The sequence below is a fragment of the Sprattus sprattus genome, assembly GCF_963457725.1.
Source record: "Sprattus sprattus genome assembly, chromosome: 7".
Classification (NCBI taxonomy): domain Eukaryota; kingdom Metazoa; phylum Chordata; class Actinopteri; order Clupeiformes; family Clupeidae; genus Sprattus; species Sprattus sprattus.
In genome coordinates, this window is record NC_137926.1 from 23,410,886 (window position 1) to 23,433,843 (window position 22,958).

General features: G+C 44.2%; 1 protein-coding gene across 1 annotated transcript; it reads right to left on the reverse strand.

Moving 5' to 3' along the window:
* Positions 1-19,889: 19,889 nt before the first annotated feature.
* On the reverse strand, positions 19,890-21,488 carry LOC308368126 (troponin I, fast skeletal muscle-like). The gene is made up of 6 exons (XM_080842205.1): positions 21,458-21,488; positions 21,232-21,360; positions 21,066-21,155; positions 20,795-20,971; positions 20,576-20,690; positions 19,890-19,968 (listed from the first exon to the last, which is right to left on the reverse strand). The coding sequence occupies exons 1-5, from the start codon at positions 21,485-21,487 to the stop codon at positions 20,598-20,600; spliced, it is 519 nt and encodes a 172-aa protein (XP_080698331.1). The 5' UTR covers position 21,488; the 3' UTR covers positions 19,890-19,968; positions 20,576-20,597.
* Positions 21,489-22,958: the final 1,470 nt, after the last annotated feature.

Here is a 22,958-nt window from a genome sequence, read left to right on the forward strand (position 1 = left end):
GTGACGGCCATCAACAATATTCCAATTGCTTGATAGTATGCATTTACAATATAGCTTATTTGAATGATACAATATAGCTTATTTGAATGACTTTTGTTATTTCAACACAAAAGCCTCAACATAAAGCCTATAAAACACAATGTAAATCTCTGAACGAAAAATAAACTTGCTTTCTTGCATTAAAAATCTCACATCATTGCAGCTAACCTAGCCAATTTGGTGAGAAACGGCATGATGTGCTGTGATATGAGTATGATTTTTTTCTTCCATTGCTAATGTCTGCTTAACCATTAGAGTGCATGGCTCTACTAGGAGCAGGACAAAATGGTTTCATTCAAAAACTTTTGCTTATTTGTGTGGCAAAGGGAGCCCATACCCCAGACCCAGACCCAGACCCAGACCCAGACCCAGACCCAGACCCAGACCCAGACCCAGACCCAGATCTCTCTCAGCAGCTCATGAGCCCAGTGTCTCGGGGGAGACAGAGTGCCTGTGCTTGGAGTTGGGTCTGTCAGCCAGGCATGAGTGAGGCACAGGACAAGACCTGGTGCAGAGAACACAAAGGACACAGTCGTCTTGACATCGGCACACGTGAGTTTAAACTCCCACTTCAGAGCACATGAGAGGAGAGGAACGAGGGTAGAGGGAGCTCTCACTCCTCTCACTAGGGAGAAGTTGATTATGGAAAGTAAGTTTCAATATGTGATACACGTGGAGTTTGTGGTTCAGTTTTTCATCAGAGTCCAACAGTTCAGTTTGGATGACTTACTGTCGAGATTGGAGCAGTTTTCAGGGACAGAGCATGTGGCTGTAATCCAAAAAAAATATTCGGCATTACACGTATATTACCCCATCGACTGGTTCTTTCTGTTACACAGTCACTGGAGTAGGAAAATTATTTTATGTTTTGAGTGTTTTTGGAGGACCAAGACAGAATCAAGCAATCAGTCAAGTTCAGACAGGGCCCCTCTCTCTCTCCCCACCTCACTCTTTACGACCCCCACCAAACACACACTGCGAGTGTTTCGATTCACAAGACCAACAACATTGTTAACACTGTTGCCATGGTGAGCTACAAGCTATTCACTCCTCAAGTGCGCCTGAGTCTGCCGCACTGACACAGGGGACAAAGCCACCACTCAGCACTCAATGTGTTACACAGTCCAGCGGTTCCACCCCCAGCTTTTACCCCAGTCTGTCCACACAGCAGGGAGAGTGGCCGGAGAAACCCCCTGGGAGATTTGTCCCCGCGTCACTACGGCAGACTTAGGCCATCGAGCAGTTCTGTGGTAGCTACCAATTCAAGAATGTGGTTTCGTCACATGCTGCCAGGCAATCCAAGATGGGAAATGGTAACAAGAGACTGGTAATTGGCACGCCATTTACCACCGTAGACTTCATCTGCCCTGATGGTATCTGAATCTGATAAAACTCCTCTTTTGTATTGGTAGCTACGTCAGAGCAGTTCTGTATTGCCAGTAACAAGATGGATGCTTCAGGTGTGGAAGTTTTTTTGATCATATATATTAAGTGAAGTGGTTCATATTGCTGAGTCCCCAAGAGTAGTATGGGCTACCCGGTGAACAACAATTGTGAATTCCTCTGACATTTAATCCAGGCCATGGCAACTTTCCCGGAGCAGGCCCATTATCAAGAAATGGAGGAGGTGTATCATCAGATGCAGCATTGTGAGCGTGTGTGTATGTATTGTGTGTGTGTGTGTGTGTGTGTGTGTGTGTGTGTGTGTGTGTGTGTGTGTGTGTGTGTGTGTGTTGTGTGTGTGTGTGTGTGTGTGTGTGTGTGTGTGTGTGTGTGTGTGTGTGTGTGTGTGTGTGTCTGAGAGTTGATATGTGTTTCTGTGTCTGGGTTGTGGCTTTGTGTGCTTGTGTGAGAGAGGCTATGTGCTTGAATGAATAAGCATGTGTGAATGAATGTGTCTGCATGTGTGTGTTTACATTTGGTTTTCTTTGTGAACGTGTTTGTGTTTGCCTCTGTAAGCACATGAGTTTGTGTGTGTGTGCATGTCCGCATATACATATGCTTTTTTGTTGTCTATGGGAACATCCGCTAATTACACCCCACATTAAAGTGTTAAGTTGGTTGCATAGAAAATGAATGACCCCATTGTGTTTCATTGTTCCTCACTAGACCTTTGTAGTGGCACTCCCTTAGCTTAATCAGAGCACACTAAAATGCATCAAGCATATTCCTCCAATCATTCCACTTTAGATGCAAAGAGTCTGAACGGAGATGATGTCTCCATTAAATCAAATTCAGGAATTCAACCCCCCAAAAAAATGAAAATGGAGGAAACCTCCAATCAGTCTGCCATAAATGAGAGCTGACTCTTTGCATCAAGGAACAAGTCTGCCCACAGGCCCATCAACAATGACCCGCTTCTTCCATAAAATCCGGAGAGAGAGCGAGGCCATTGCCTTCTGCAGCTGGGGCCACTGTGAGCCGTGTTAACCTGCCAGCAGTCTGAGACGTATATGAAGCATGAAATTGTGCTGTGGCTATCCTTCTTCCCGGTCCAATCCCAGGCGGTAGGGCTCAGCTCTGTGCAGACCTAAGGAGGGTAACTGAGGTAAGACTCAAAGTGAACATGGCGGTTTTAGCTTAAGCAGCTGGACCTCAGTAGAACTATGCAGTGTCTGACACAGTCCTTTCAAAGAATGAAAATAATAGTATTTGACATGCACGTTATAACACAGCTGGTTTAATGAAAGGGTTACATGTAACAACCTTGATAAACTTTATTCCAAGTCTTTGTTAGTTATGACACAGTATGATCTATAAGTAAAGAACTCTGGTCTTCCAGCATTTTTAAAACAGTACAGTCTCTTTGCTGGTCTATTAACAACCTTAGACATATGTGATCCTCAACAGATACAGTTATGGCTCTGAAAAACAGGGTATCAGGATTGGCTCGATCCTTTTGTCAACTGTTCACTCGAGAGGATTTCAAGATGAGTGTTTCATGTTGATGTATGCCAGGATTTCCTTTGTTAACATGATACATAACCATGACGATTTGCTTCAAACTTCAGATGAAACAGGGATATTTCTGCATTGTGTCTGTTTTCAGTTCAGTGTATTCTATTGCTGTGTGTTTATCCAGAATATGATTTACCCATCAATCGCAGAAGTAACGCGAGAAATTAAGTAATGGTTGAATGAGCACACTGAAAATACTCCTGAACTAGCCGAAGAGAGAATCTCCTGGCCTGTGTTTAAGATAAGACAATGGCAGCTGCGGAACCTAATAACTGTCAACATTCTTAACAGATTCCATCATGGCTTCCACCCCTCGCTTTACCTCCTGAATGGCCACTTATCAGTTGCGCTTAGGGCACTTTGACCTGTGGATGCACCAACATCTGCTCCAAGCACAGACAGTATCTCCCACCCCACCCCTAACCCCCTCGAGCCCGAGCATGAACCTACAGCCTGTGTCATCACTTCATTTCTCACACTCTATTCACAGGAGGGAAAGAGAGAAAAGCAGAGTGATGGTTGAACGATATGGAGGAACCACTTTCATGTGAAAAACATTTATCCATTTTATAGTGATGATGAATCCATGGTAATTCAGGTCTAGGTGATACTGTGGATTATCCACCTGGTGAGCCCAGTCTAGTAAGGAGCTGTTCCAGTAGGATGTATCTGATACAAAGGGTCTGGGGGAAAGGTGCCTCTCAGATAGCGTTACAAAGGAGCAGTGAGCACTGATAGAGCTCTCTATCCACATAACAAGACAAACACAGGAAGCATGCCGGGCCAGAGGTCACATACATCAGCTTTCACAGATAGAGTTTTCCTAATTCTGTCACAGAGCGTGAACCAACCAAAAAGGCCAATGCACTCAAGTGCACAGTGCTGGGGGGGTGCCAAAAGTGCAAAACAGATATCCATGTTTGCTTGATAACATTATAGTAAATGGCTTAATAGCATTAGGTATACGCACCGTGGCAACCACACTAACTCTGAATGAAAGTGCAAGGAACTGACTCTCAGTGAGGTTGGGACAGATAGAGAGATAGGGACGTGATAGGTGGGAAGTCGTCACGGTAGATAGATCTGGAGAGGACGTTAGGGAGAGGCCTGCTGACCTGTGGCCCCCAGGGCTGGGCCACCTCCCGGGCCGGACTCAAACTCAGACCTGGGCTGGGTCAGTCACTGGGAGGAGAGAGTGGAATGTGCATCTCTGCACTCCCACAAGGCCCTCAGCCCACCTACACAGGGCACTTCAAATTGTAGGGCTTAGTGGCGTCAGCATGGAGGAGTCATGGTTAGAGTTATACTCCCATAGATCCCCGAGTGGTTTCATGAAAAAAAAAAAAAACATAAATAAAGCCATGCTCCACATAAGTACATTCCTCAAAGGAGATGTTTGTGGGGTTTGGATAGAAACTAGCAGTTATGGAATTCATAATAGTGAACCCATGCATTATTATTATTATTTTTCTCCCAAACACATCATTGTCACAAGGCTATCCAGGGAGACCAGACGGAAGTAACCTAAGGATGCCCATATTTGGTCTTTCCTGCCAGAGGGACTCACCTGGAGCACATGACCTTTTGATTGCATTGATTGCATTTTGTGTTAATGTTCATCACCTGTGTTTACTCGTTTACCCTTTTCAGTTCTAGTATTTAAACCCTCTGTTGGCATTGCTTCTTGCTGAGACTTGGACTTATGTCTGATTGTTACTGTGTCTGTAAGATTTATTGAAGTTGTCAAGTAAAGACTTTGGACTCCCCTTTCACCGTTGTCTTGACTCTGCCTCTTGGGGTTCTCAAGGAGACTATCAGCCTTTGGCTAGAAATAGAGCCACTGGTGGTCTAGCTCAGGTAACTCGTGACAGCAAGTCTCAGCCAGACAACATGAACTCCGCAGAGTCACCACTACCCGTTTCAGAGGCAGAGCAGATCCGAGGTGCCCTGACTACCCAAGGGGCGATGTTGGGAGCGCACCAGGACCAGCTTCAACACCTCACCGACTCAGTTGGGAAGCTCCTGGACTCTGTGCAACGTCTGGAAAATCGTTGGCTAGGACCCACACCAGCTCCAATGGCGGCTACTCGGTCTGCCTTCCAAAGAGACCCCCAGACTCCAGGCCCTGAACCCAAGATCCCTGCTCCTCAACGCTATGATGGTCGTCCTGGTGGGTGCAAGCCATTTTTAACCCAGTGCTCTCTGATTTTCCAGATCCAGCCCTATTCTTTTGCCAATGAAGCCGCCAGGATCGCCTATATTATCACCTTGCTTTCTGACCGGGCCCTAGAGTGGGCCACAGCCCTAGTTGAGAAGGACTCCGCGATCTGTCAGAGTCTGGATCTGTTCACCCACAATCTCCGTCAAGTCTTCGACCATCCCGTAAGTGGGCGTGAGGCCGCCAGACGACTCCTCGACCTACGTCAGGGATCACAGACGGTGGTGGATTATGCCATTCAATTCAGAACCCTGGCTGAAGAGACTGGATGGGAGGAGGAGGCCTTGATCTCAACCTTTTACCATGGGCTAGCAGAAATAATCAAGGATGAGCTGTCCACTCGAGACTGGGGCCATGGCTTGGAGGCTCTCATCACTCTGGCGATCTGCATCGACAACCGCCGCCTGGAGCGCCAAAGGGAGCGAGGTGGCAGGAGCCTGTCGTCCTATGGCCTGCGTCCATCAGTCCTCTCACTCCCAGTTTCTCAGACGCCTCTGGAGACTCCATTGACCATGGAAGAGCCAATGCAACTGGGCAGAACTCGTCTGTCCCAGCAGGAACGTGAGAGACGTTGGCGAGAAGGAAGATGTCTCTATTGTGGAGCCGCTGACCACCTTCGTCCCCAATGTCCAGGACTGCAGGGAAAAGACAGAGCTCTTCAGGGAGCCGGGAGACCCTGAGGAGCGGAGCCGTACTCTCGTCCAGGTCAGTGTCTGGTTTGCGTTTGCCTGTAAGGCTTAGTTGGGGGGATTTTCAGACCATTCAAGCTCCTGTTAGTGCCCTTGTTGATTCTGGAGCTGCAGAGAACTTTTTCGATTTGTCATGGGCCTTGAAGTTGCAACTACCCATCGAGTTGAACCCTTCGCCACGTAAGGTGCAGGCGATTGATGGAAGACCTATTGGTACAGGGGAACTGACCTACCGTACTAAACCGGTTCAGCTACTCATTGACGACCACGGTGAGACTATCCAATTTCAGTTACTTGACTCACCAATTGATCCTATGATTCTGGGCTATCCCTGGTTATGTAAACACGAACCTCAGTTCTCTTGGGCCACAGGCTCATTAACCCGCTGGGGTCCTAACTGTGTCTCCTCTTGTGTCAGAGTTCAGAAGTTGTGTCGTGCTCAGATAGAGGAATTGCCCCTGTCCCATCAGCCCCAGAGTAGTGCAGACCCCAAACCTTGTGTGGAGATACCAGGATTACCAGGGCCTTATAGAGATCTGGCTATGGTCTTCAGCAAGGCCAAAGCTTCAGTGCTGCCACCACATCGTCCCTACGACTGTGCCATCGATCTGCTTCCAGGCACTATGCCACCAAGGGGCAGACTATATTCCCTCTCTCCCCCTGAGAAACTTGCCATGGAGGAGTACATCAGGGAGGCCCTCAAGACCGGCTTCATCAGACCCTCTAGGTCTCCTGCAGGGGCAAGCTTCTTTTTTGTAGGGAAGAAGGATGGTGGACTACGTCCATGCATCGATTACAGAGGCCTTAACAGTATTACCATCAAGAATCGGTATCCACTCCCCCTAATGTCGTCCGCCTTTGAACAGCTGCGCCACGCCACCATCTTTACCAAGCTGGACCTGCGTAGCGCCTACAACCTGGTGCGCGTGAGGGAAGGGGATGAATGGAAGACCGCATTCATCACCCCTAGTGGCCTATATGAATATCTGGTGATGCCGTTTGGCTTAGCAAACAGCCCAGCTGTATTTCAAGAGTTTATTAACGATGTTTTGCGGGACATGTTAGACCGATTTGTGTTTGTCTATTTGGACGATATTTTAATTTTTTCTCATTCACAGAGCCTCCATGTCCAACACGTTCGAGAGGTCCTGAAGAGACTGTATGAGAACCGCCTGTTCGTGAAATGGGAGAAGTGTGAGTTCCATGTCAGTCAGGCCTCCTTTCTGGGCTTCGTCATATCTCAGCAGGGCATCGACATGGACCCCACCAAGGTGCGTGCCATTCTGGACTGGCCCCAACCAGCTACCCTGAAGCAGGTGCAGCGTTTTTTGGGCTTTGCCAATTTTTATCGCCGCTTTATTAGGAACTTCAGTTCGGTGGCGTCCCCAATCACTGCACTCACCAAGGGGTCCCCAGCTAGGATCAAGTGGACACCAGAGGCACAGACTGCATTTGACACCTTAAAGAAACGCTTTGTGTCTGCTCCAATTCTCTGCCATCCTGACCCTGCCCAGCCTTTTGTGGTCGAAGTGGATGCCTCTGATGTCGGAGTGGGTGCAATTCTTTCACAGAGGTTGGTTGAAGATGGAAGGCTGCACCCATGTGCCTTTTTCTCACGGCGCTTGACCTCACCAGAGAAGAATTATGCAGTGGGAGACCGGGAGCTATTGGCTGTCAAGTTAGCGCTTGAGGAATGGCGCCACTGGTTGGAGGGGGCGGAACATCCCTTCCAGGTCTGGACAGACCATAAGAACCTGTCCTATATTAGAGAGGCCAGACGTCTGAATCCACGGCAAGCAAGGTGGGCACTCTTCTTTAGCCGTTTTAACTTTGTGCTCTCTTACAGACCGGGGTCGAAGAACACAAAGGCAGATGCCCTCTCCCGCCAGTTTGACCTCTCTGAGAGGGATCGAACCCCTGAGCCCATTCTTCCCGCCTCCTGCATCGTGGCGCCAGTACAGTTTGCCATTGAAGACACGGTCCGACAGGCCCTCGAGTCCGAGGCTTGCCCACCTGAGGCCCCAGAGGGCTGTCTCTTTGTACCTAGCTCAGCCAGGGCAAGAGTTTTGCAATGGGGCCATTCCACACGTTTGACGGGCCATGCAGGCGTGCAGCGCACCTTTGAATTCATTCGGCGAGGGTTCTGGTGGCCTAAGATGAGAGGGGATGTCAAATCCTTTGTGAACGCATGTCCAGTCTGCGCACAGCACAAATCCAGTAACCAACGGCCTGCAGGTCTTCTACTGCCGCTGCCCATCCCCAAGAGACCATGGTCACATGTCTCCATGGATTTTGTGACTGGCCTGCCAAACTCCATGGGAAATAAGGTGATCCTTGTCGTGGTAGACCGGTTCTCAAAGGCAGCTCACTTCATAGGACTCCCCAAGCTGCCATCTGCGTGTGAGACTGCCGGTCTTATCCTTCAGCATGTGGTGAGAATTCATGGAGTGCCTTCAGACATCGTCTCGGACCGTGGGCCACAGTTTGCATCTAGATTTTGGAAGGCCTTTTGGTCTCTCTTTGATGCCTCAGTCAGCCTTTCTTCTGGGTTTCACCCACAGTCAAATGGCCAGACTGAGCGTGTGAACCAAGACCTTGAAAAGTATCTGCGTTGTTTTGTTTCCTCCTATCCAGCGAAATGGAACCAATTTTTGATGTGGGCTGAACTGTCATACAACACCCTTCAGCGGTCATCAACCGGTATGTCTCCTTTTGAATGTCAATTTGGCTTTAAACCTCCTCTGTTCCCCAGTCAACAGGTCTCTGTGGCGGTCCCCTCTGCTGAGGTATTTGTGTCCCGCTGCCGAAGAGCCTGGAGACGGGCTCGCATCGCCTTATGCCAGTCAACATCTCGCCACCAGAGACAGGCCAACCGACACAGGAGACCGGTTCCACGGTTCAGACCTAGTCAACGAGTCTGGTTGTCCGCAAGAGATCTCCCATTGAAAATTGATTCTAAGAAGCTTGCTCCACGTTATGTTGGACCGTTCCGCATCGTTCGGAGGTTGAACCCAGTCACTTACCAGCTGGAACTCCCAAGGTCCATGAAGGTGAATCCCGTGTTTCATGTATCCCTATTGAAGCCAGTTCTTACCTCTCCTCTGTTCCCCCCCGTGCCCCCACCTCCCCCACCCCGTCTCATAGGTGGAGGTCTGGCGTATTCCATCAAGCGGCTGTTGGACTCCAGACGTGTTGGACGGGGATTGCAATACCTCGTCGACTGGGAAGGTTATGGCCCAGAGGAGAGGAGCTGGGTCCCCGCACGACATGTCTTGGATCGAGGCCTCGTTCGCAAGTTCCACCAAGGTCATCCAGATCGCCCCGGGCCTCCGGGAGTCGGCCGCAGAGGGGGGGGTCCTGTCACAAGGCTATCCAGGGAGACCAGACGGAAGTAACCTAAGGATGCCCATATTTGGTCTTTCCTGCCAGAGGGACTCACCTGGAGCACATGACCTTTTGATTGCATTGATTGCATTTTGTGTTAATGTTCATCACCTGTGTTTACTCGTTTACCCTTTTCAGTTCTAGTATTTAAACCCTCTGTTGGCATTGCTTCTTGCTGAGACTTGGACTTATGTCTGATTGTTACTGTGTCTGTAAGATTTATTGAAGTTGTCAAGTAAAGACTTTGGACTCCCCTTTCACCGTTGTCTTGACTCTGCCTCTTGGGGTTCTCAAGGAGACTATCAGCCTTTGGCTAGAAATAGAGCCACTGGTGGTCTAGCTCAGGTAACTCGTGACAATCATTGTAATAGTTTGTGTCAGATTACCCGTGAGGGTCTTGAGAGGACTTTGGAAAGTCTGTGCAAGCGACTCTTTCAGTTTAATTTGTCATTATGGAGGGTCCATTCTTTATTTTCGTCAGTATGCCTTTTTGGAATGCTTCCTAGGTCAAAAATCCCCGGGGACCTAAATGGTGCCAGTGTATGGGTAGCCTGATGATGTCATACTCATAATTCTAGTCAGAATATGAGTCTGATACTGCTCCATTTGAGCTGTGATTATGGGGCGTGTTTCAACAAACCAGGAAAGAAAATGCCTCTTCGCTCAATTGGATACCTAGAACCAATCAGAGCAACGTAGTATGACCATCTTATACATTAAACTTTTACCGGATCCCATAGGAAGGACAAAATAATTGGTTTCTCTGTTCCTCTTTCATAATGTATGCGCTCAATATCTGTGAGATATGCATGCCTATTATCAGCGAGGCTAGCTAGCTATTGTTATTGTTTTAATGGATTTTTGGTCTACAATAATGGTCTAGAGCATCAGTTAAGACCTACAATTCTTTGCAACATTTGTGTTGCACATACACAACTAACCGAGTCAATGAAGACATAAAAAAGTCATGTAGATAGCTTAATTCACATAAAACAGGCTTCCGAGACGCCACCATCTTGGTACTATTTCGGATCTACCGGTTATTCAACTCAAGCGTTGGTTGATCATCTGTCCATCATCGTATAAAGCCCACCCTGACAATTTCATTGGTGATCGTTTTGCTGAAAACTGATACTTTCTCCCTAATCGAGCAGCGCCAGACCGAACTTCCCAGAACAAACAAATTGTGGGCGGGGTTCGGGCTGTTATCCAGGCTAGTGTATGGGTATATGAACATATGAAAAGTACATGGAAGTACAAATATAAAGTAGATTTAATTGATCAAGTATGCTAATTCATCTAGGTATACTTGCACAAACGCCCCAAAACAAAGCTAATTTTGTCACACTTCATATAGCTCAGTACAAAATACCAATGCCTTTATTTACACCACCTAAACATAAAGCATCGGATGCTTAGAAATTGATGCATGGGAAGTCGGAAATAGTTTTAAATAGTTTTTTAGTTGAGTAAAAGGCCATTGTTTGCTGTAAGTGAGAAGTGTAAGTAGGAATAACTCAATATTCAAATCCACACTATACTGTAGTTTCATTTAATATTTTTTATTTGTTGAGATGCTGAGATTTTTAAGGACAGAAACCATGGTGTGTGGCTGTCTTCCATGTTTTCATGCAAAGTTTGCTATGAGCAAGGTTAAAATAAGCAGATGTAATGCAACAGGCCAACTTTGAGTATGATCTTGACCACAGCTACCCAACGAATGCTTTAAAGCACATGTGTCAAACTCAAGGCCCGCGGGCCTGATCAGGCCCAACAAACCATTTAATCTGGCCCGCAATGTTGCAAAAAGTTCCATGGATTTGAATGAGCAACGGTGAAATGTTATTTGGTTTGCCTAATTTTCCCTCAGGATTAATAAAGTATCCATCTATTTATCTATCAGAGCTTGTCTGCCGTGGCCGCTGGTATGTCGAACGCACCACAAATACTGCAAGTCCCAAAATGCACTGTCCCCGCGTTGGTAGCATACGTCAATTTAGGGAGCATTTGCCCCACTGTCCGGCCCTCGACTTACACCCATTTTTTTTCTGTGTATTTGAGTTTGACACCCCTGCTTTAAAGGAACCTCTTTAATATGTTTCAGATAAGGAAGTAAATTAGACTAGCATAACTCTATTTAATGATTACTAGGGCCACTTAATGCATATATACCATATGCTTAGCAAGATATTTTGTGATGCATTCCAGTGTTATATAAAATATAATTTTTAAATACATGACATCAAATTTTAATTATACATTATGAGAGGAGGATTAATCAGAACAGCACATTACTCTATGAAATGTGTGTGTGTGTGTGTGTGTGTGTGTGTGTGTGTGTGTGTGTGTGTGTGTGTGTGTTTGTATGGCTGTGTCCATTGGTGTGCGTGTGTGTGTGTGTGTGTGTGTGTGTGTGTGTGTGTGTGTGTGTGTGTTTGTATGGCTGTGTCCATGGGTGTGCGTGTGTGTGTGTGTGTGTGTGTGTGTGTGTGTGTGTGTGTGTGTGTGTGTGTTTGCGTGTGTGTGTGTGTGTGTGTGTGTGTGTGTGTGTGTGTGTTTGCGTGTGTGTGTGCTTGCACATGTTTGCATGAGCCAGTCACTTTCCTGACACATTCCTCATGGAATCATTCATTTTCCTTCATTTATCCTCTGGGCCCATACAAAAAGGCATGGGAAGAGAGAGGGAAAGAGAAAGAGATGGAATTTAGCAAGACCAGAGAAAAGATAGAAAGAAAGAAAGGAAACTTGATATTTTTTCCATCTCAAAGGAGAGGGACATCTTGACAGAGATAGAGAGAGAGAGTGAGAGAGACAGAGAGAGAGCTCTATTTTGAACAGGTAAACAGCACACCACAGTGAGTGCAGACAAGGGAGCCTCCATAAGAAATGTGACGTTGAGTCTGTGGTTGTGTGGTGTGTTCTGGCCCCATCTCTGTGCCCAGTCTTTCTCAGGACCTGTCTGTCTTTCTCAGGACCTGTCTGTCTGGCAACAGTGAAAAAGGGGCTCGCAGGGTTGTGCTATGCAAACAGCATTTCCAATGCATGTGAAACTTCATACACACAAGACAGAAGCCATTTTGTATCTCTACCTCCAGTTGAACTCCATTAAGGTTTCCACTGCTGGGTGAACCTTGAACTGCGCGCTGGCAAACACAGAGTCTAGCTGCCGTTCCCATATGTGAATGAGGAGAACACTTCCGTTCACATCCCTGGATACTGCCTCAAAAAATGAAAACATGACTTCATCGCTTCTTTCCGTTTTGTGTTTCTGGTGGGTGCAGGGGAGGTGAACCGGCTACACCAGAACTGCGGTAAACTTCACTCCCTAGCTCTAAAAACAGTGCAGCACAGGATACTGAAGAGTGAGAGCTTTAGCTGCTGTTCCTCAGTAGACTGTACTCCCAAACAGTGTGAGATCTGTTGCATTAGGAATCAGTGCAGATGACATTTAAATAGAACTTAAGGCTTAAGAAGTTAAGAAACATGGCCCTTACGTGACCATGGATTTATCCCTGGGCTCGGAATGTTGGGCAGGTCCTTAGACCCTCACTCACCAAAATGAATATAATGAAAATTATATTATATATTAAATATTAGAATATTTGGCATTTACTGAGGGGGTGTTGCTGCTATGGTTGCCTATTGCTACAGTACCCTCCTTTGCTATTGCTATTGGGTATTGATAAACCCTTGACATTAGGTATTATCAGGCCTAATGGTGAGGAGGCACATTCACATTCAAGGGCAAGTGTGTCAGAGGTGCAGGTAATAGCCACATTCACTTGAGTTGGGTTCATGGAACATTTTCCAGAAAAGGGCACCATCACAAACCAGAAAAGCCAGAATCCCTAATTAAGTTTCAGTTGGTGGCTCTTCACCTGCAAAGGTGACATTACACTCTTTATGTACATGCGTGCCTTCCTCGATCTCACTCTCTTTCTGTCTTTCTCTCTTTACACACTCACAGGGATGTTATCAGTGCAGGGGTGTTATCTATTCCTCACTTGATAATTGAAAACACATTAGGAAGCTGAGACACAGATAATGCCACTGACAAGCCTGTCTATCAGTGACCTCTGACCTTTCCTTAACCCTCAGCTTCCTTTAGTTGCAACATATCCTCTTGGGTCATAGCCAATGAAGGCTGGAATCTGATTGTCTTTTCTAGGGAGTTTATTTATCTTTGTGTAGTTATGTTTGCTTTCAACATAGTTTATACTGAAAGAGACATATTACAATCTCTGTGTTGTGGAGATACATTTAGTACGTGTTAGTATAAGCAACAATTTAAATGTGCAAGCAAACAGATTTTACCCACTTGTCATTCTGCTGCTGGAAATTGGAAACAGCTTTTGTTTTTAATGGAGGAATTTGCCATGACTTAGGCAGCACTCCACAAATAAATCCTGAGTCCTCAGTTAAGCCCATTTTCCATCAAGTGAGGGCCTACAAGAGTCAAAAACCAAATGCCCAGTGTGGTATGGCTGTCTCTCACACACAAACCACTGTGAGAGGTAAGGCTGCCAAAGATGTCATCTCCACACGCGTAGTGAAACCACAGGAGGGGGGGTCCTCTGAAAGTGTGGACGAGACAAGACAAGAGACGTGAGATGAGAGGGACGTGTGAGGTCTCATCTGTTTCAGACTCTGAGCTTTTATAGGGCTGGAAGGGGGGGGGGGGGGGGGGGGGGCTTTACTGCAGAGGCTGGAGGTTTACTGTCCTCCACCTTTAGGTTTACAGCATGTAAGCAGCCCTGCACACCCTGACAAAATAATGCCCCAATAATCCCTCCCCAGCTGAAGGAATTCAGTGCACCAAAGGTCATTAACCTGACTATGTGTGTTTGGGGCAGGAGCAGAGTTGAGAGCACATTGTGAGAATCCTTGACATTTGGGGGAGGTAAGACTGGAGGTAAATCTAATTTGGTAAGAGGATAGCTATCTTTCATGCGGATTCCATTTTGTGCTTTTAGAAACTCAAAGTTAAACGGATGACTGTGATGGTCTTCAAAGAAAACATTCTCTAGGTTACTCATTCAAATATGTATTTGATTATATTTTTTGGGAGAGTGCTTAACAGAGCTAAACAGAGCTCTTACAGTGGTATGGGAATGAATATATTGTGCTGGATAATTACAAGATCACATATTGAGATTGACATGGGACAACAGTTCTTTTGAGGGGATGAGGAATGCCAAACAGATGATCATGGGGAGAGAGGGGATTTTCCCATTCTTTTAACAGGTATGCAAGTGAATAGATCCTGACTGAGAGTTTTAATAAACTTTCAGAAAAGAATCTCATATCAGCTTTGAGATGGACACTCTGGAAGGTATGAGTCATGTTTGGTGGAAACAGCCCCAAACACAAAAACCCTCTGTGCTTTGCTCTTCTTCACAGAGTAACTTGTGGTCTTCCTATCCATATCCTTCACATCCTGTCTCTTAGACAACCATCAATTTCTCCCCTTGTAGGATACAAACCTCTGAATAGGACAACAGTATGTAACAAACTTAACACCTTTTAGGTGTCTATTGACTGCAGAGAAGCCTTAAGTGAATAAAGAACCTAGTTTGTCCAAGAAATGTAACTATAATATTTTCCTTCTCAAAAAGAGGTGCCCAGCATCAAAGGTCTCCATTAATCCTACGCATTACTACACGGATGAGAAAAGTAGTCCATGCCATTCTTTCAGTCAGCTGAACAAGTCTGCTCTCTGCCAAGGTAAATGGGAGTGGACGTGTCAAACAGCACCACCAAGCACCAATCTCCACCTGAGCAATGATGCCTCACAGATAATTAAGCTGCACCTCCTTCCTTTGGAAATACTATGCTCTCACTGTGCACTATTGTGGTTCTGTCAATGCCAGAACTTTCGAGAAAGCCCACATTAGATTAAGACATTTTCCATATTTTGACAAACAATATCATTACATATCGAATGGACCACGCATCTGAAAAACATTCAAATCTGTGATGGGTCCTAGATGTTTCAAAGATTATATAAATATAAATATATGAAGATATAAATATTATACCTCTTGAGTACAGTTTGGTTAACATCACATCAGAAGGACCAAACCCGCAATCAATCATACTCAGTCTGTGCTGGGGTGTGCTTTTATAGAGGAATGCTGTATACGTCCAGCATATGAAGTGTGTTGCAACAGGCCAAGGTTTAAGATGAAATATACCTTTCGCATGGAACGGGTGATACACATCAAGAGCTAACATATGGAGCATTGGGTGAGGCACACATAAATAGGCTGAAAGTGGGACTCTCTGTGGCTTCATGCTTAATTAACTGGAGGTCTGGAGCGCGGGAGGTCTGCACACGTTTGCACTGCAAAAACCCAGCATGTCAGGGGCTGCGGCAACAACAATCATCAGACACATGTCTTGTATTTATGACATGGCTCAGAGTGTCAAACCTGTTGATCCGTCATAGCAGGACTTGATGTGTTACTGTAATTCTCCGGTGACAGTGCTCCCCCTACTGGTTATAATGTGTGCACACATTTCAAGACATCGACACTGTACAGGATATATAGCGTAATCAACACATAAAAAGATGTTTGGTTAATCAAATGTGCAAAAAACCTATAAGGACTACACAGAAACGCAAAAACAACCCAACTTCTGTCTACATCTGACATGAGAGTAGTCTCCTTGACAGGCATTGGGTGACGTCAACAATGATATATTGCTTGTCTTCTGAAGGGGCACTTTCTCAGGGGCCAGCACTGCCGAGAATTGACTGTCCCTCAGGCACAGCTGTCGTCCTGTCTAAAGTGAGATTGCTCATAACCCGACATTTTTAGGGCCCAGATAATTACACACAGACTTTTAGTTTCTAAACACATACAAGTAAACAGGAATGTTCACACAAGCTTGTACACATGTGCACACACTCACACACATGCCGTCACAGGAACGCGCACTCTCCTCCTCTGAGCCCTCGGAGACTGCTATGAGCTCACTCGGTCTGGGGCAATTAAGATCTGAACCAGGGTCAAGAATGTGCTCTGGTTTAATTCAACACATCCTGCACGTTTTCCCCCTCTACCGATGGATCTGTGCCTAGAGTTACATGCTATAGCCACTAGGGTATGTCGTTGTGTAGCTAATGCTCCTGTGTGGTGTCTGACAGTGGAACAGAGTTGGTCTCAACACGTATACTGTCACATATAAGGCTTCTGATCACAACAACAAATTGTAGTAGTGTTCAGTGGAACATTGCATCAGTGGAGCAAAGCTGCTTACCACATGTGTTTGCCTCCAGAGCAATATTTCCTGGCCTGAAAAGGTCAGTTAAGCACACTTTGGGTTGTAAAAATATGATCCCATTTGTAATCTCAGTGTGTTACTCAATTGGCAGCCTTAAAAAAAACAGATGTTTGGCTATTTTCCAAACCAGTTAGGGAGATGAACAATCACAGACCTGCACTGTATTTGCATGATGCAGAAAAGTTCTCCTCACACTGATTATTGCTGTGGTGCAAAGTACTCAGTGGGGCTTCAAACAAAAGTTTGTTCATGCTTATTTTTATAAAAGAGCATACAGTGTGTTGTTTGGTGGCCGACATTGTTGAAATCCACGTAAATCTGGACTTTCAGGGCCAGTTCTGTTCTCTAGGCTCCAGACTCCGTAAGTGTCACAGCCAGTAAGGAGTCTCAACAGAAAGGCATGAACCGGTGCACTCCTACCCTGAGTATGGTGAGAAAAACATAATAATGACGGCCTGTTCTGACTGTTCGCGCTCTAACTCTCCATCTCAGGGAGCAACGGGAACCCTGACAGCAACAGCCTCTGAAACAGAGCTGCCCCAGGTCAGTCCCTAGAGCACCTAGCTAGGCTACAATCTTTGGGAAATGTGTTTAGAATGGGAATATGTCTTTTATATGGTGATATTTTTTCACTGTGTGTTCAATATGTTTAGCTCATCAGTCAGCATCTGTGTTTGCAGACCGCTTTTTGGGTCTATTTTCAGAAATTAGCAACCGATTCATTTTAATGTGTCAGACAGGGGTTGTTAAAAGCCAACTGTCGTTTTACCTCATAAAAGAGGCAAAGCTGGCCCAGTAACACCTATCTGCTAGCCAGCTGGTTCAGGCGCTGATTTCTCACATGTGTGTGTGTTTGAAACAATCCAGAAACCAGAGGCAGTCATGACATTATTGAATGCTCAACATTAACACAACCTTGTCAACTGGCACACATGTAAGGCATGATCTACAAATTTGTGAAGTGTGGTTTTACTCAGGCTCACTAAGACTCTGAAGTCTCCATATATGCCAAGTGTCTGCCATCCTTAATTAAGCACACACTTGAGCAGCACATGGCAAATGTTGAATTCTAATGACACATTCAAAGCACGTGAAACTGTACTCGAGTCACATTAACATGACTAATGGCAGATTAATATCACCAAATCCAGCCAGCACAGCAAGCCAGGAGCAGAGGCGTACAGATGGATGGCAGCCAGCCGTGGGCTCCCTTGAAGAATGCACATTTTACAGCTGCGGTTTCAAGACATCTTGGGGCTCCAAAGATAGCCGGGTGTCTTCTTGCAAAGAGCACGGTAGGGTCAGAGGACATATTTAGCAAGACGACTGCCTTGGCTGCCTCCGTTTAAGAACATTGGTGTAACCTAAGATGAGCGTCTTCAAACAGGCCGTGAAGGAGGACAACATGGCCAAATAAGGGGGCCAAATGTGTGCACGGCCCATTAGAGGAGGGTGGTGACGGAGCAGAGCTGGAAGAAGGCAGACCACCCATATGGCCACGAGTGGGCGACACCTCATCACTTTTGTAGCGATGTTGCAGCGAACGCATTTACTTAACATCGCTTTTGGAACGGATGTGGAGGAACGAAAAAGCCATGCTATTTTAAATGTTACAGTTCCTCTGAAAATATTATGTCAGATGTGTGGAACATTTTAAAACTAAAGAATACATCTATTTTAAAAACTTACCCTATAATCATTATGTTTGTTAAGTTTCACAGTTTTTTCTTTATGTTAAAGGAAAGTAACTCAAATTAATTGAAGACTTAATGACACCTTTCCAGTTAGGATATATTCCATATTATTCACTGCCCCTGTAAATACTGTAGAACAACAAGCAGCATGTCTCTAAAACTCGATGCTAGGTTAATTGGGTAAGTGTAACAGCCAACATTTGGCAACCCATCATTTTACCAAGCTTTTCACCTCAGAACTTGTTTTGTCCTCTTTTGAATTCACGTTTAATGGTGTAAGATGTTAAATCTTGTTTTCAATTCCTTAAATATACCCAAAGCAGTTGTGTGCAAAACATTCAATGAATCCAAATGTAAGTTATCAAAAAATAATTTGGCTGTAGTTAATGGTCTTCAACTCTTCACAAGGACATGTAGGAAACATGTAGGAATAAACATTTCAATCTGCCTTGTGCTGTGTTAATGTGATTTCCAATAATCAGTCTCAGCATAGTTATTTTTGTATCATTCTCCATAAACACCACCTTTCCAAAGTCTCTGATGTTAGTAAGTGTACCCACTGCAGCTGTTGTGGGATAGAAAGTTTAGAGGGAGCATGTGTTGTGGTTTAGGGTCCAGAGGGGTTATGACTGTAGACCAGAGAGGTCAGACGTAGGCATTCCCTTTTTACTGATAGACTATCAAAGGCAACAACTCTACTGGTAATGTGAAAACAAATATAAAAGCAGGTTTGAACCATATAATACTATGACATATTAAGAATAATTATGACATTTTCATTATAAAAATTGCAATATTGTGCTACAAAGTCTGTCTGGAGTAGGGGTATTATCATGTGCTTCAGTGTATTGGCATAGTGAATTCCACATTTAAAACTACCCAATGACGCCTTCTGCAAGATTATTCAGTTTTCCTTTTGCAATATTTCTTTTTATTTATTTTTTGTTTGTTAATTAATTATGGTTTGTCCAAATAGACTTCTTAAAATAATTGTCCAAACATCAAAACCAAACACAGGTTGGTGGGGGAGGGGGGGCAGGAGGGATTACCATAAAGAAGGAAGAAAGAACTGGTGTGGTAACCAGGTGCATAGAGAAATATCATCTTTTATATATATTTAATAACAGATGGGAAGTGTACAATGGTATCTTTATATCATGAGAGAGATTATTAAAAGCAGCATGATAACTTGAACTGAAGACGTAGGCCTGGGTTCACACATAAAAAACATCTTCTCACAACCCACACACATACTCGTGATCGTACTACGTACTACGTACTACGTGATCGTACCTAGCATAATCTTGAAGTGAAGAATGCTAATATTAGACAATATATACCATTTTCTGTTATTTATTACAATTTCCTTTGTATATTCTACAGCTACATCTAGGTAGAGAAGACAAAACTCTGTACATAATAATAATAATAATAATAATAATAATAATAATAATAATAATAATAATAATAATAATAATAATAATAATAATAATAATAATAATTTGTGCACTCAAACCTACCTAAATATGCAAGAGAATAGAAAAATCAAGTGGATTGGTGTGAGAGGCAGAATAGTAAAAAAAAAAAGCCTTAATATTTAGAAGCCTATCAGAAAAGGCCCTGTTATGTTCCCTTAAACATCTTCCTTCTTCTGTCCGTGCCGTGTCATAAGTGTTCCTGTAGTCACCAAATTCTGTGTCTAGAAGAAAACAATAAAATTAAAATACACCACAACAATTGTGCATCACCAATCATTAATAAATGCTACTAATATTAACAAGGGGACAGGAATCTTTTGAATTATTTCTGCAAGGCAGTGTGGCTATAGCACCAGTAGCTTTGTTGTTATTATTTGACCAAACTGTTGCCAACATACTATTGTGTGCTGATAAATGCTTCAATACAACAATTATTTTGTCCAGCTTTATCAACATTCATATGGAAGACACTTTTATCCAAACAATTTGCTGAGTTAAAAATATAAATAAAACGGTTGCCTTCCTAATTTCCAATATCCTAACATAGAGCATCTGTGTTCTTGTCTGGGATGGAGGTTTAGTGCTAACTGAACCACAAAGTAGAACATACATCCCTCTAAGGTCAGCCATCGCTACTGGTACCAACCAGTACTTTTTAACTAGTAACAGAACCAAGTCAGTAAGAGCTGTAATTTCTGAACGGTTTGTTTCAACCTACAGTTAGCATGCCCCTGTGGATAGGCTAATGATACATGTTAGAAACAAACACAAGATTGTTGTATGTGTAAGAGTTCCAAAATACTTTTGAAGTATGTTCATGTATTATACCTTTGCCAAACGTCTGCCAAATTTAGGCCTCAGCGCCCTCAAACATCTTCTTCCTGCCTCCCATGCCAGCCTTGTCCTCAACGTTCTTACGCCAGTCACCAACAGCTTCTACACCCTAGAGGATGACAAAAAGCAGCATTCAGTTTTTTTCACTTCACAAGTTTTTCAGTATCAATATTTTTACAACTTCATAAAAAAGTAACTCATTTATCCATTTACCTCCTCTTTGACTTCTTTTTTAACTTGCTTCAGGTTGGATCTCAGGTCCATAGTGACCTTATGCTTGGAGCCCAGCAGAGCCTGAAGCATCTGATCAGCAGACATGCGTACTTTTTTCAGGGCTGGCTTCTTGAACTTGCCCTTCAGGTCAATAACTTTGTTTTTCAGCTCTTTAATCTGCATCATGGGAGATGATGTGTCAATCAACCTACATCACTTCTGGTCAGATACAAATTTAAAGAACGGTAATTGCGGAATTCAACCATTTTACCTCCTTGTCAGACTTGACAACCTTAACCTCCATGTCATACCTCTCCTCATCAGCCTTGTCAATGGTCTGGTGGATCTTTTTGCACAGAATCTGCCGAAAATAACATAAAAATTGAAGAGACATCATAAAAGTACAGGTGAAGTAAAATGTGTTGTGTCTGACGTACCTGAAGTTCCTCTATGGTTCCTGACAGACTCAGGGAAGGGCAGCTTTGGGTCATGTACGCCTCCTTCGCTTCAATAATCTGCTGAGCCTCGGCCTCCAGCATGCTCTGAGCAACCTGGAGCATCATGCTCTGTAGGGAAAGAGAGGATGAGGAAATACAATCCCAAACCTGGAGATATGAAAATAGAGATAAAGATCGAAGAAAAGAATGGGTTGCCTTGGCCTACCTTCAGATGGAGCCTGCGGCTTGATGTCATCTTTTTGCTGGTGAGGATAAAGTACACAACTAATCAATTACATTGATTATATTTAAGCTCTGCTTTACATGACATTCCTGTGTCAATATCAAATTCTCAGAATTTCTTTGACGTTATACGTACTCAGACATCTTGGCTGGTTTCGTTTCTCACACCCTGTGTAACGAGAGGAAAAAGAAATCCATAATGTTACTTGTTTTCATTATGATTTTGAAGTGGGCTGTCATTATAACATAATCTACAGCCACTTTTGCAGACTTGCTTTTCAACACCTGTCTCATGTCATAAATCCACGGTAGGGAAACCCTATCCATTTTCTGTGGGTGTTCTCGCAGGGGAGAGGGCTGCACCCTCTAAATTTGGATGGGCAGGGTCAGGTGTCAGACCTTACATCTGCAAATTTATGATGCATTCCTTTTTAGAAAGTCATTAACACCTGAAACCCTAGGCCACGAATCCTTGGCTGGGTCAAGAAGAGCACAATTGCAAGGCATACTAAATAAGGCATCAACATTCAATCAGTGGCGGACAAATAATTTCACTGACAGCATTCATTTTTGCAAGAAACAGAGCTCAATAAAACATGACACATGGGGTTATTACAAATGTGACATAGGCCTATAGATAAAAAAAAAATCTTACTACAACCTCTGTAGCAAAGCAACATACCAGAGAGTGCCCAAATTTAACTCTAGACTGTATACATTTAGTTACATCTGGTGGTCACCATTTAACAGTTAATTGAACTAAATTCATCTCTAATAAATCCAAATTGATGATCAATAAATACATGAATCCAAGTTTAAAACATCAAATATATGCCTAAAATGCTTTCAACAAGTAGGACTAGGAGTGTGAACGCTAGTATTTCAAGGTCCATGCCCAGAAAATACATGCCCAGGAAGAATATGAGGTCATTTTCCCTACTACAAACCAGACTTCCGTAGAGGATGTGCATGATATTTTATTCCATGCAGTTAGTCATAACTGGACTTGACTCAACATCAGTATCTGAGATGCTTTCATGAAAAAGTCCAATACAGTAATCACATCCTTGTGTTAGTGTTTTGTCTTTACAGTCTTATGCAACTGTATAATAATGTTACTCAATGCGCTGTCAGCTCTGCACCCAGTAAAAACAAATATTGTAATTGTGTATAACTGCGTTGGTGTGAGTCCATCTCAGTTTTATGTGCTCGACTCCTGACACACACCAGGGATGACTACCACAGTTAGTTTGTTTACCATTGATACTTCAGCATCTCTTTGAGAAAATACGTTGCACAGGCTCTTAAGGCTTCAAACATTGTGAAATGCTATACTTTCTAATAATGTTACACGACAAGGCAAAAAAAAGGGCAAAAAGCAGACAGTGAAGGATCTCACCTATGACAGGAAGAGAAGTTACAGGACACACTCTGACGAAGGATGGGTAATGACTGGCCGACCACACAAAGGGCCAAATCAAAGG